The following is a 13713-nucleotide window of genomic DNA, read 5'->3' as shown; positions in this document are numbered from 1 at the left end:
TCTCTGTCCCCTTTCCCCACACTGCCATTATGTGACCAAAAACCGTAACGATGCCAAAGGGAAATGAATCGCACACGTTTCTTTTAATTGTGTAAAAGTGCTTTGTGGCAATGACACTGTTAAAGCGCTTTAAAAATAAAACTGATTTGTAGTAAATCTAAGTGTATTTTTGTGTGACTTTAAATCATGAGGGGAATCCCCCGCACATGATTTTGTCTTAGAGCTGTTTTCCACTGTATTGGACTTTCTGAAATTAAAATTATTTACCATCAGGACAGCTTTACGGGACAGACATTTTCTATCATCGTGCTCCCGGACTGATTCATTGAAACCGGTGAGGCAGACTCATTTCTCCCGGACCCTCATACAATATAGCAGACATTTCAATATTGTATATATTTGTAAAGATTGGTATCTGGTGAATTGGTATTCTTTCTTCATTTTTATTTCTACCCAATCATTCTTCTTTTATCTATCTATCTATCTATCTATCTATCTATCTATCTTTTTTCCTTCCCATAAATAGGAAGATCTACGGCAACAAAAACAGGACACACAGTTACATGACCAGGTTGCACATATTAGTGGTGGAATATTAACTAAATATTATACGCCTTAATTCAGAAGAAATATGACATACACACCACACACACACAAAGTCTTACAGGAGTTGTAGTGCAGAACTTGTTCATGGCTCAGCTTGGCCATGTCTCTCGGGTATGATGACATCACAGGACGGGCGAGACCCATGACTCTGATGTGGTCCTGGCCGGGATCTTTCTTCATGTCAGTAAGAGGAGAGAACTCCCTGGGTTTATCTACAAACACACACACACACACACACACACACACACACACCCACCATGTTCAGTAGGTGATTATGACCTGCCTGTACTGAAGCGAGCGGAGTGTGAGATCAGGTTGACTCAGACCCGAACCCAATTCTCACACTGACAGAACCAGCACAAGCACCAGGAGCGGAAACGTGCTCGCACATCTCTTTCTTTCTCTCACACACACACACACACTTGAGGGAAAAAAACACACACACTCAGCAAAAAGCAGAGGAGCAGACGTGCCAGTAAACAAATAATCTGTGAAGAGTGTGACTGGCCACCGTGATCGTATACCACACGTGAGTCTGGAAAGAGAGAGTGGTGTGTGTGTGTGTGTGTGTGAGTGAGTGTGGGTGTGTATTTTTTTTCTGTGTCATGTGTAAACCTACACAATCGGTGAAGTAGAGTGTGTAGCCATCTTTCCTTCCCCCCCTCCAGTTCTGCAGGGACAGACAGACTACAGCTGAGCACTTCAGCTCACAGCAAAAAATAAAACACAGTAAAAAAACAAAAATAAATAAAAAATGAAAAAAAAATAAATAAATAAAAACCCAATCACAGACGTATTCCAGCACGGGCGTTTTCTTTTTTATCCGAACGGTGAGGGGACTCGGGCGCGCGGGGTGGGGTGTGGGGGGAGACGCTCAATCCTGCTCTGAGGACGCGCGGGTTTTGGATATTGTCTGGAGGGATGGACCACGTCTCCTCCACAGACACACACACAATCTGTTATTCTCTTTCCTTGTTCAAGTTTGATGTTGCTTTCCTCCCCCCTCTGATTTGGTGCATTACCCATGAGCACTTGGTGTTCCTCTGCCTCACCCTCTTCACCGGTCCACAGCTGTCCTGCATTCTCTCCTCCTTTAATATCAGATGTAACTTCCTAATAAACTCAGTGTGTCGGATCAGTTCCGGAAACCAAACCCATGAACGCTACACTCTTCTCGTCTTCTTTCTCTTTATATTTTCTTTCTTTCCTTTCTTTTAATTCACAGGTCATTGCCCACAATCCTATTTTCCTCTCTCTCTCTCTCTTTATCCATCCTATATCATTTCTCCTACCCTGCTGTTTTTCTTCTGGATGCATTTCTTCTTTCGTTCTGTCTTTATATCCTATTATTCTTTTTCATGCCTTAAATCTTTCAATCCATTTTTCCATTCCTATTTCTTTCTACCCCTTCGTTCTTCTATTTATTCATTTCTTTCCTTCTTCCTTTTTTACACACCCAATTCCCTTGTGTGTTTCTTTCCCTTACCCTTTTCCCACCTTGTTGTTTTTTTTTCTCTATTTAATTCCTTTTTTCTATCCAGCTCATTGTCCATCTTGTTTTCTTTTTTTATGTTTTTTAATCTCCTTGTACTTTCATTCTTTCTAACCAGTGCTCTCTCTTCATTTCTTCTTGTCTACCTTATCGTACTTTTCTACACTTGTACTATACACATCCCATTTCTTTCTATCTTTCTTTCCCTCTCTTTATCTATTCTAGATCCTTCTTCTATCCTACCATTTAAATTCCTTTTCTTTTTTTTTTAAATCCATTACATCATCTTTCCACGCTTTTTTAACCTTCGTTTTTTTTCCTTCTTTCCTTACAGGGTATTTATCTCTCTTTATCATGACCTAATTATATAACCTAACTATTTTTATCACTTTTTCCCGTTGTTGTTTTCCTTCTGTATTTAAATCCCTTTTTCTTTGTATTTTCTACCTAGGTCACCATCTTTCATTTATTCTTTTCTTAAATTCTATGTAGTTCTCCTTATATGTTCTAATGCTTTCGTACCTTTCTTTATTGATCTGTCCCCCTTGTACCTTAGTTCTTTATTTCTATCCTTTATGGATCGATTGATACATCATTTAATTTTTTCCAGCTTAGGGAACGATGGCAAACAAAAGAAGATAGAGTTACATGACCAAATTAAGTGTTTTTGCAACCAAAACCACAAACACTTCGTCTCCAGGTGTACTTATACTCTAGTCGCATTATAATAATCAATCTAATGGACTGAGCGCAATGTGAAAGGGTCAATCCGAGTTCCCCACCTGGACACAACAGGTTATTTTATACAGATGCATAGAACATATGAAATTTACTTCATGGACCGAGGTCGATAGGGGGCCGATACTTGTGCACGGCACTGGAAAGGCTGGAGCAGCTGTTCAGAAGTGCATTTAGAAATCTATAAAAATACTATAATGGAAGGAGCGGGGGAGGGGGGTCTCGGTGAGACAAAGCGGTTAGTGAAAGCTGGACGTGTGCGGCAGAACGGATGATCAAGCCCTCGCGGTTTCACTTTATGGATGTTTGCTTTAAAGGCCCTTGGTGTGATAACACGCGACAACCTGTTCCATCTGACACATCTTCATCTCCAGTACACCATCCACCCTTATTATAAACACCATGCATTGTTGCTACGGCAACTCTCTCATTCCTTACAGTAAAAAGCAGACGAGTGGCCGTTTAAAAACAAGCGTGTTACACAGACGCTACAATCGATCACGGCATTCAATCAATCGATCATGCTCGATTCTGATCGGTCAGGAGAAGCCGAAGTGGCGGGGATGGGTCAATTCGGCTGTTCCAGAAAAACGGATTAAAATCGTGTGTGTGATGGGAGGGCAAGGTGAAGTTTTCTGTAGAGAGAGGTTTATTTAACATATAGGGAAGAAGTCTCTAGTGTCAGTCATGAGGCAGATTAAAAGTTTTAACATCATGTATACTGGATGGAGAGTTTTTCACACACAGAGAGAGAGAGAGAGACTGGAAGGGAGAGACTGCAAGTGAGAGATGGGAGAGAGAGAGACTGGAGGGGAGGATGAGATAAGGAGAGAGAGAGAGAGAGAGAGAGAGAGAGAGAGAGAGAGAGAAAGACTGGGGGGGGAGATGAGAAGAAAAAGAGAGACTGGAAGTGAGAGATGGGAGAGAGAGAGAGACTGGAGGGGAGAGATGAGATAAGGAGAGAGAGAGAGAGAAAGACTGGAGGGGGAGATGAGAAGAAAAAGAGAGAGACTGAAAGGGAGAGATGAGGAGAGAGAGAGAGATGAAGAGAGAGAGACTGGAGGAAAGATATGAGGAGAGAGAGAGAGAGACTGGAGGGAAGAGATGAGGAGAGAGAGAAACTGGAGGGGAGAAATGATTAGAGAGAGAGATAAAGAGAGAGAGAGACTTGAGGAGAGATATGAGAAGAGAGAGAGACTGGAGGAGAGATATGAGAAGAGAGAGACTGGAGGAGAGATATGAGAAGAGAGAGAGCGAGAGACTGGAGGAGATATGAGGAGAGAGAGCGAGAGACTGGAGGGGAGAGATGAGGAGAGAGAGACTAGAGGGAAGAGATGAGGAGAGAAAGACTGGAGGAGAGATATGAGGAGAGAGAGAGGGAGAGAAAGATGGGAGAGAGAGAGACTGGAGGGGAGAGATGAGGAGAGAGAGAGAAAGAGAGAAAAAGAGGAATGAGGAGAGATGAGAAGGGAGAGAGACTGGAGGGGAGAGAGGAGGAGAGAGAGAGAGACTGGAGGGAAGAGATGAGGAGAGAGAGAGACTGGAGGGGGGAGATGAGGAGAGAGATGGACTGAAGGGGAGAGATAAGAGAGAAAGAACGAAAGAGAGAGCAAGAGACTGGAGCGGAGAGATGAGGAGAGAGAGAGATGAGGAGAAAGATGGGAGAGAGAGAGACTGGGTGGGAGAGATGAGGAGAGAGAGAGAGAGAGACTGGATGGGAGGAGATGAAGGGAGAGAGAGAGAGAGAGAAAGAGAGATGAGGAGAGAGAGAGACTGGATGGGATAAGATGAGTGGAGAGAGAGAGAGAGAGAAAAAGACTGGAGGAGAGAGATAAGGAGAGAGCCTGAAGGGAGAGATAATGAGAAAGAGAGAGAGTGAAAGAGATGAGGAGTGAGAGAGAGCGCGAGAAAGAGACTGGAGGGGAGAGAGGAGGAAAGAGAGAGAGAGAGAGAGAGACTGCAGGGGAGAGATGAGAGACAGAGAGAGATGAGAGACAGAGAGAGAGAGAAATAGACTGGAGGGGAAAGATGAGGAGAGGGGTAGACTGGAGGGGCAAGAGAGAGACTGGAGAGGAGAGATGCAGAGAGAGAGAGAGAGACTGGAGAGGGGAGATGAGGGGGAGAAAAAGAGAGAGAAAGACTGGTGGAGAGAGATGAGGAGAGAGAGGTGGACTGGAGGGGAGAGAGAGAGAGAGACTGGAGGGGAGAGATGAGGGGAGAGAGAGAGAGAGACTTGGGAGAGATGAGGGGAGAGAGAGAGACTTGAGGGGAGAGAAAGCGTGAGACTTGAGAGGGAGAGAGAGACTTGAAGAGAGAGATAAAAAAAAGAAAGTATTAGAGGAAGAGAGAGAGAAAGAGATGTGGAGACAGGGGGAGACTGGTGAGGAGGGGGAGAAGAAAGAGAGGGAGGGATATGGAAATGGAAAAAGATAAAGAAAGGACGACAGGAAGAAGAGGAGAGAGGGAAATGAGAAAGACAGAGAGAAAGAGAGAGAGAGAGAGAAGAGGAGGCTGGTGAGGAAATGGTGGTTAGTCGCTGTTGTAAGAGAACTGGTAATAAAGTTGGAATTGCCGAGGTATCAGAGGAATAAAACGCATTCGGACATGCTGTTACAGTCAGACACTTCAGGTGAGTGGTTCCTTCCACACTCACCAAAAAAACAACAAATAAAAATAATAATAATTTTAAAAAACTAGCGAGAACACACAGTCTAAAGATGGAACAACACCCCAGGGGTGAAGGTACGTACCTTCTTTCTCTCTCTCCGAGGGCGTCGGCGTCCTATCTCGGATCCGCGGGCTGCCGGACTCAGCCATACCGCCGGGGTAATGCTGTGATTTGATTGGCTGAGGGGGCTGCTGCTTGGCCCCTTGCGAGGACTCGTGTGCCATAATTATCTGCTGCTCGTAGAGGGCCTGAGCGTCGGGCATCACCTGCTGCTTCCCCAACACGCCACCGGCGACTGCAGAAACGTCCGGCATCTACACGCACGCACACACACACACAACAGGATCAGGATTACACACCACATACAGCGTTTCAGGTATTTAGGAAAGTGTTCAAACCCCTGAAGCGGACTGTATCGAGTACCAGATCTGTGGACTTAACAATAACTAAAGATCAGCAGGTCAGAGATGTTTAGGTCCTGACGTGACGTTTATTTAGTGTTCAAAACCTAGACTACCCTTTAGTACTCGAATGGACGTAAAAGTAAAAATGTTTTACCGAAACTTCCAGTACTGCTCTTCATTTTATTGCCCCATAACGTTACTGAGTCTCGACCTGAGCGACTGATCAACCCCGGATCATAACACTGTCTCCAGAGGCTTGTACAGTGGACACTATGCATGATGGGAGCATCACCTTACATGCTTCCCTTCTTACCCTGACACGCCAGATCACATGACCTTATTAAATCTTTATTTGTTCAATACTTTTACTATAAAACATAGCTCCGGTTTATACTGGCCATTTCAGTTTATTTTCACGAGTTTCTTTCCTTTTTTTAACACCATGACAGCTTCTACTGCTATATCATGGCGAGAGTCTGTTTTTGGTAAAACTGAATTAAAACTAGATGAGATGTTTGAGATTAATTTTTTTTTCTATGAACTTTAATACTAAATTGCGATTCACTTGTTTAAAAACTTTTGTTAAAAGTATCAACAGAACAAAACAAGTTATTTTTCATGAGTTCAAATGATCACGTGTTCTTTTTGGTTCGTTTTCCTGACCACCCCATGTGATGTTCACGGTGCAGAGCGATCCGTCTTTAATGATGCGTTACACACACGGCTCCTAACCCAGTTCCAGTCATTTCATCTCTAATTTGACTCTTCTGAAACTGGTCTGACGTGGTTATTTAAGAAATGAAAAGCTCTTCTCTGCATCGGTTATTTATTATTCTGTCTTTCTCTGGGGACGATCCAGATCCGTGTGACTGTCAGCCACGTGCCGCTAGGACGCGCGGCGTTGAAGAGCAGCTCTCAGGGATTAACAGCGGCCTTATTATCCATGGTAACGGCGGCGGCGGATCGGTGCGTCTAATCCAGTCTGAGGCAGCGGGGGCCTCGATCTTCACACGGCCATGTGACACACACACACACACACACACACACACACGACTCCTTTCATCCGAGTGTGGTAAGGAATTACAGACGTCTGACTTGAATGTCGGTGCAATTAAAGTGTACGAGTGTGTAATTAGGGACACGACTATTAAGGTGTGTGGTGGACATGCACGCACGTGTGTGTGTGTGTGTGTGTGTGTGTGTGTGTGTGTGTGTGTGTGTGTGTGTGTGTGCGCGTGCTCACTATGGGAGGTATAGCTGCCGCTCTCTGCTTGAGCTGCTTGAGGTCCAGTGGTTTCTGCAGTGCAGTTGAGATCATTCCGTCGTTATGGGCGTAACTCAGAAGACTCGGCCTTGGAGACGTTATTCTGGAGACGAACAGAGAGAGAGAGAGAGAGAGAGAGAGAGAGAGAGAGAGAGAGAGAGAGAGGGTTAGTTAGTATCGTGTATTTTTATTTCTTACAATGTGTGTGCATTTCTAGTTAGTTTAATTTGCTTTGGCAACATTCTTATTACGGTCATGTCAATAAAGCACAATTTGAACTTTAAGAGAGACAGAGACCTGCAACCAAGTGAGAGGCAGCGAGTGACCACACACACACACACACGCACTGATCACTGTAATTATTATCATTATTACTACTATTATTATTAGGATGATTATAATGTACATGCTTTTCTTTATTCCCGAGAGTGACTTTATCTTTGACCTTAACCAAACGTTGCTCTAAATACCCTTTAATGTTATATACATTTATCTATCGTTACTCTTTCTATACCATTCTGTTGTCTTTGTTTTCTAGTCGCTACTCCTGGTATTATCTTGTGACTTATCTTTAAGCGTTGCCAATGCAAATGTAAATATTTGTCATGCCAATAAAGCACCTTTGAATCTAGAGAAAGAGAGAGAGGTAAGGAGGAGGAAGGAAAGGACAGGAGAAAGAGAGGACAGGAGGAGGAGATTTAAGAAAGGAAACTCAAAAGGAAAAGGAATGAAGAGGGAGAGAGCGAGAAAGGGAAAGACACGGAGAGCACGGAGGAAAGAAAAGAGACGGGAAGGGAAAAGAATGAGATCAGACATGATGGGAGAGAAAAAGGAAATGAAAACAGAGACAAGTAAGGTGAGGTAAGGACAACGGGAAGCGAGAGGACACAACGGGGGTGGACAGGAAAGCGAAGGGAAGAGAATGAAAGATACAGTCAAATGTATCAAGAGAGGAGAGAAGAGGATGTCATTCCTTAATATGGACAGAGTCGAACTCTCGCCTATTTACACTCGTTATAAACAACTCAACACTCAAGTCTTATTGAATTCCTTTCTCTCTCTCTCTCACACACACACACACACACACACACACACACACACACACACACACACACACACACACACACACTTCTCGCTCGCACTCAGACTGATGTTTCCTCTGCTGTAGCCAACAGTGTGAGAAAACACACAGCCGTCACCGCTCTGCCAAAGCAGCGGACACGCACCTGTTCTTCTCCGTGCTCTCAGTCTCCTCCACCTCGTCCGCGCTGCAGGTGGCGCTGGAGTCGCTGTCTCGTCCTCCGTGCTCCCGCTCTCTTTTCCTTGCTTCTCTCTTCCCTTCTTCCACCTCCAGAGCGGGAGGCTTCTTATCCTCCGCCTCCCCCTGAGCCTCCTTCGCCGCGTCCACTCCCTCGGGCCGCTCTTCCTGCTTCACGACTCCCGGCTCCACCTTGACCTGCGGCTTCTCCTCCTCGGGACCGTCTTTGTCGGAGGAAGACGCCGACGTGGACGTGGCGTTGGACGCGGACTTGAAGCGGCCCGAGCTGGCGTCTTTCGCCTTGCTGCTCTCCGAGGAGTGCGGCGACGGCAGGCTCTCCGTGTCCGAGCTCTGGTTAGGGCCGCCTGGGAAAGCGCAAGAGGTCGAAGGTTAACAGTGTTTTTTTTTTTACTACCTTTTTCTTAAGCAAATTAGTCTCAAACACACTAATTACACACACTTACACCAGTGGCGCTTTCTGAACTATTTACACATTTCCCCTCCCGTGTGGTAGGAGTGAATTATTTGATAAGTTTGTTTACAAATAATAATTATGGCGGATGACAGCGATACACACGGCTCAGTTAAAACGCTAAACTCGTGTATTTGAAGTTACGTTTGGAGTGTTTCGATTCTGCACTTCGTTTTTAAGAAGGAAAACTTACATACTTGTTATAAGAAACGTGCAACATTTAATTACTCATTACACTTTTTTAACAAGTTTAAAATTGAAACAAAATCAAGTGAAAATGTAGTACGTTTATTATAAAATCGTGATACTTATAGAATCGCAGTTTTAACAGAATCGGCACAGAAGGATCGTGATAATATCGTACTGGGAGGTGACTGATGATCCTCATCCATAGAAAAGTCTCTCAAAAAAGGAAAAAAGTAGTAATAATTAAAAAAAAAAAAAAAAACTAAATAGGACAGTATAAAATAATAATAATAAAAAATAAATATATATGAAATAAAATAAACATGTAACTCTGCAGTTAAGGTGACACCCGTGAGAACTATTGGGGGAAGAAAGGAAAAGTTATTAATAATAATAATAATAATAACAATGATCATAATAATCATCTCCGTCTCTCTCAGAATAAAGTCACTTTATCACGAAGCCACTTTCACTTCTAAAAGCAAATTCAAATCCAAAGTGAAGGCTCACTTAAAGCAAGTTTCTATTAATGTACAACACACACACACGCTACCCAGTCTGATTTAAAATATGGTGTGTTGTATTTCTCTCCTGAGCACACTGGACGACACGGAGTTCAGTCAGCAGTGAATTTATTCAAATATAAATAAATCAGTACAGCGTCGCAGCGGTCAAGTAAAGTGTGTGTGGAGAAGCGCTCGCTGGCTTTTACTGAAATAACCGAGTGTGTCATGCAGGGACGATGTACTGTTATTATACTTCTAAACTGATTTTTATATCTGTGTGTGTGTGTGTGTGTGTGTGTGTGTGTGTGTGTGTGTGTGTGTGTGTGTACACGTACCCTCTCCGTCCTCCTGAGCTTCCTCCTCGTTGCCGCTACCACCGGATCCCTCCATCTCCTCTTCATCAGCAGCAGAGGGAGCGCTGGTCTCGTTCTCGCTCTGCAGGGCTTTACCTTTACGCCTGGCCTTACGCTCCTGCTCCTACACACACGCACGCACGCGCACACACACACACACACAAACTCATTATACAAAAAAAAATACTTTTGTGGCACAAGCACCTACAAAAACAACAAAAACCATTGCATCAGTTTTTTTTTCCCGTTTTCTTTCTGAAAAAGAAAAAAAAAAGAGAAACATCAGACGTGCAGCCAGTGCAGGATAATTAGCAACCATGACAACGGCTCAGACGAGAAATCCGAGCGCTTATGGACATGTTTGCACTTCAAGTAAAAGAAAGACGAACGGGAAGATTAAAAAAAAAAAAAAACAGCTACAGTATAAAACGGAGGCCTGTTCGATAAACGATGCTTGGGAAGATATGGAAGAAAAAAATGAGAAAATCTATGATATTAACTGTAACATTATTGAAGAATGACCCAAAAAAAATATGTGTCTCTAAAAACTCAGTCCAATGCGTCCTGGTGCTGCTCATGCTGTAGATAAAGCACTTTAAATAGAAACACGCAAATTAAAACAGCAGCAGGTGATTAAGGGAAAAGCAGTGGAAGCTACTGAGCGCTACAAGTGTGTAAATGCACAGAGAAAAGGGGCGTGGCTTAACAAATGCTCGCATCTACGAATGTTTTTATCTGTGAAAGTTCACAACTCAAATGTTCGTGAGTCGGGACCTTACTTGTATACAGTCGTGGACAGAAGTTTTGAGAATTACATAAATATTGGAAATTGGAAAAGTTACTGCTTAAGTTTTTATAATAGCAATTTGCATATACTCCAGAATGTTATGAAGAGTGATCAGATGAATTGCATAGTCCTTCTTTGCCATGAAAATGAACTTAATCCCAAAAAAAGCATTTCATTGCTGTCATTAAAGGACCTGCTGAGATCATTTCAGTAATCGTCTTGTTAACTCAGGTGAGAATGTTGACGAGCACAAGGCTGGAGATCATAACGTCAGGCTGATTGGGTTAGAATGGCAGACTGGACTTGTTAAAAGGAGGGTGATGCTTGAAATCATTGTTTTTTCATTGTTAACCATGGTGACCTGCAAAGAAACATCTATCATTGCGTTGCATAAAAATGCCTTCACAGGCAAGGATATTGTGGCTACTAAGATTGCACCTAAAGCAACAATTTATAGGATCATCAAGAACTTCAAGGAAAGAGGTTCAATTCTTCTTAAGAAGGCTCCAAAGCGTCCAAGAAAGTCCAGCAAGCACTAGGATCGTCTCCTAAAGAGGATTCAGCTGCGGGATCGGAGTGCCACCAGTGCAGAGCTTGCTCAGGAATGGCAGCAGGCAGGTGTGAGCGCATCTGCACGCACGGTGAGGCGAAGACTTTTGGAAGATGGCCTGGTGTCAAGAAGGGCAGCAAAGAAGCCACTTCTCTCTAAAAAAAAAAAAACATCAGGGACAGATTGATCTTCTGCAGAAAGTATGGTGAATCGACTGCTGAGGATTGGGACAAAGTCATATTCTCTAATGAAGCCTCTTTACGATTGTTTGAGGCATCTGGAAAAAAGGCTTGTCCGGAGAAAAAAAGGTGAGCACTACCATCAGTCCTGTGTCATGCCAACAGTAAGCATCCTGAGACCATTCATGTGTGGGGTTGCTTCTCATCCAAGGGAGTGGGCTCACACACAGTTTTGCCCAAAAACACAGCTATGAATAAAGAATGGTACCATAAGGCAAAAGTGATAACTAAGTGGCTCGGGGACCAAAGTCGAATTGCAGTGGTCCTAGAAAAGAAGGGCCAACACTGCAAATACTAACTCTTCGCATAAATGTCATGTAATTGTCGATAAAAGCCTTTGAAACATATGAAGTGCTTGTAATTATATTTCAGTACATCACAGAAACAACTGAAACAAAGATCTAAAAGCAGTTTAGCAGCAAACTTTGTGAAAACTAATATTTGTCATTCTCAAAACTTTTGGCCACAACTGTACATATTGTGTGTGTGTGTGTGTGTGTGTGTGTGTGTGTGTGTGTGTGTGTGTGTGTGTGTGAGACAAACCGATTTCATTTTATGCTGCTGCAGGATCTCGTCCAGTTTCTGCCTCTTTTTGTAGTTGAAGTAGAAGTTCTTGCACTGCGAGACGGTCTTGGAGCCCACCAGCTTGGCGATGGCCGACCAGTTGCGGCCATATTGGAGAAGTCCTGCAGAGATACGGCACACAAAACAGCACACACACACACACACAAGTCAGAGTAGAACTACATGAGTTTAAGCACTTATCAGTTATCTTACACTTTCTCATGATTTATATTTCGAGAGAGAGCGAGAGAGAGAGAGAGGGCAAAGAGAGAGAGTGTCTGTGAGGAGAGAAACTACAGGTAATCAAAACACACACCATCTATTTAAAACAGACAGTGGCTATCCTTTTCTTCCTGTGTGTGTTTGCGTGTGTGTGTATGCCATTTATGTGTGTGTATGTGTGTGTGTATGTATGCGTGTTTTCAGCTTGAGTTTTGCAGTCTCATTTATTTTCTACCAAACGCACGAGAGAAAGAGAGAGAGACAGAGAGAGAGAGAGAAAGAGAGAGAGAGACAGACAGACAGGGAGAGAGAGAGAGAGAGACAGACAGACAGGGAGAGAGAGAGAGAGAGACAGACAGACAGGGAGAGAGAGATACAGACAGACAGGGAGAGAGAGAGAGAGAGAGAGAGAGAGAGAGAGAGAGAGAGAAAGATCCCAGCATATCCAGTGAATCATGTAAACACACACATGGAGCCAAAGTACAGCTTTTACATCCATATAATCAGAACTGAGTAATAAAAACAACCTACCTACAAACACACATGCTCACATGGTCTCTCTCTCATACTCTCACACCCCCACTCTCGCACACCCCCACACGCACCCCCACTCTCGCACCCGCACACACCCCCCGCACCCGCACACACCCCCGCACCCGATGCACACGCACACCCCCCGCACGCGCACACCCCATGCCCGCGCACACCCCACTCACACACACACACACACACACACACACACACACACACACACACACACACACACCCTCTCACACACACCCTCTCACACACACCCTCTCACACACACCCTCTCACACACACCCTCTCACACACACCCTCTCACACACACCCTCTCACACACACCCTCTCACACACACCCTCTCACACACACCCTCTCACACACACCCTCTCACACACACCCTCTCACACACACCCTCTCACACACACACACTCTCACACACACACACTCTCACACACACACACTCTCACACACACACACTCTCACACACACACACTCTCACACACACACACTCTCACACACACACACTCTCACACACACACACTCTCACACACACACTCTCACACACACACTCTCACACACACACTCTCACACACACACTCACTCACACACACACTCACTCACACACACACTCACTCACACACACACTCACTCACACACACACTCACTCACACACACACTCACACACTCTCACTCACACACACTCTCACTCACACACACTCTCACTCACACACACTCTCACTCACACACACTCTCACTCACACACACTCTCACTCACACACACTCTCACTCACACACACTCTCACTCACACACACTCTCACTCACACACACCCTCACTCACACACACCCTCACTCACACACACCCTCACTCACACACACCCTC

General features: G+C 44.3%; 1 protein-coding gene across 4 annotated transcripts in view; it reads right to left on the bottom strand.

Moving 5' to 3' along the window:
- ncor2 (nuclear receptor corepressor 2) overlaps nt 1–13713 on the bottom strand; it is an 87929-nt gene that overhangs the window by 14645 nt on the left and 59571 nt on the right. For 3 of the 4 annotated variants that reach the window (XM_053504658.1, XM_053504657.1, XM_053504660.1), the window contains 7 exons: nt 12067–12209; nt 9930–10071; nt 8399–8795; nt 7152–7275; nt 5587–5818; nt 1226–1276; nt 666–818 (listed from right to left, as the gene is read on the bottom strand). In XM_053504658.1, the coding sequence (XP_053360633.1) occupies nt 666–818; nt 1226–1276; nt 5587–5818; nt 7152–7275; nt 8399–8795; nt 9930–10071; nt 12067–12209 (1242 nt within the window). The remainder of the gene's footprint in view (nt 1–665; nt 819–1225; nt 1277–5586; nt 5819–7151; nt 7276–8398; nt 8796–9929; nt 10072–12066; nt 12210–13713) is intronic. The other variant, XM_053504659.1, reaches the window with a different exon arrangement.

The sequence above is a fragment of the Clarias gariepinus genome, chromosome 9 (genome assembly GCF_024256425.1).
Source record: "Clarias gariepinus isolate MV-2021 ecotype Netherlands chromosome 9, CGAR_prim_01v2, whole genome shotgun sequence".
In the NCBI taxonomy this organism is placed as follows: domain Eukaryota; kingdom Metazoa; phylum Chordata; class Actinopteri; order Siluriformes; family Clariidae; genus Clarias; species Clarias gariepinus.
The sequence above is the reverse complement of the archived record's forward strand: the minus strand, read 5'-3'. Positions and strand labels throughout refer to the sequence as shown.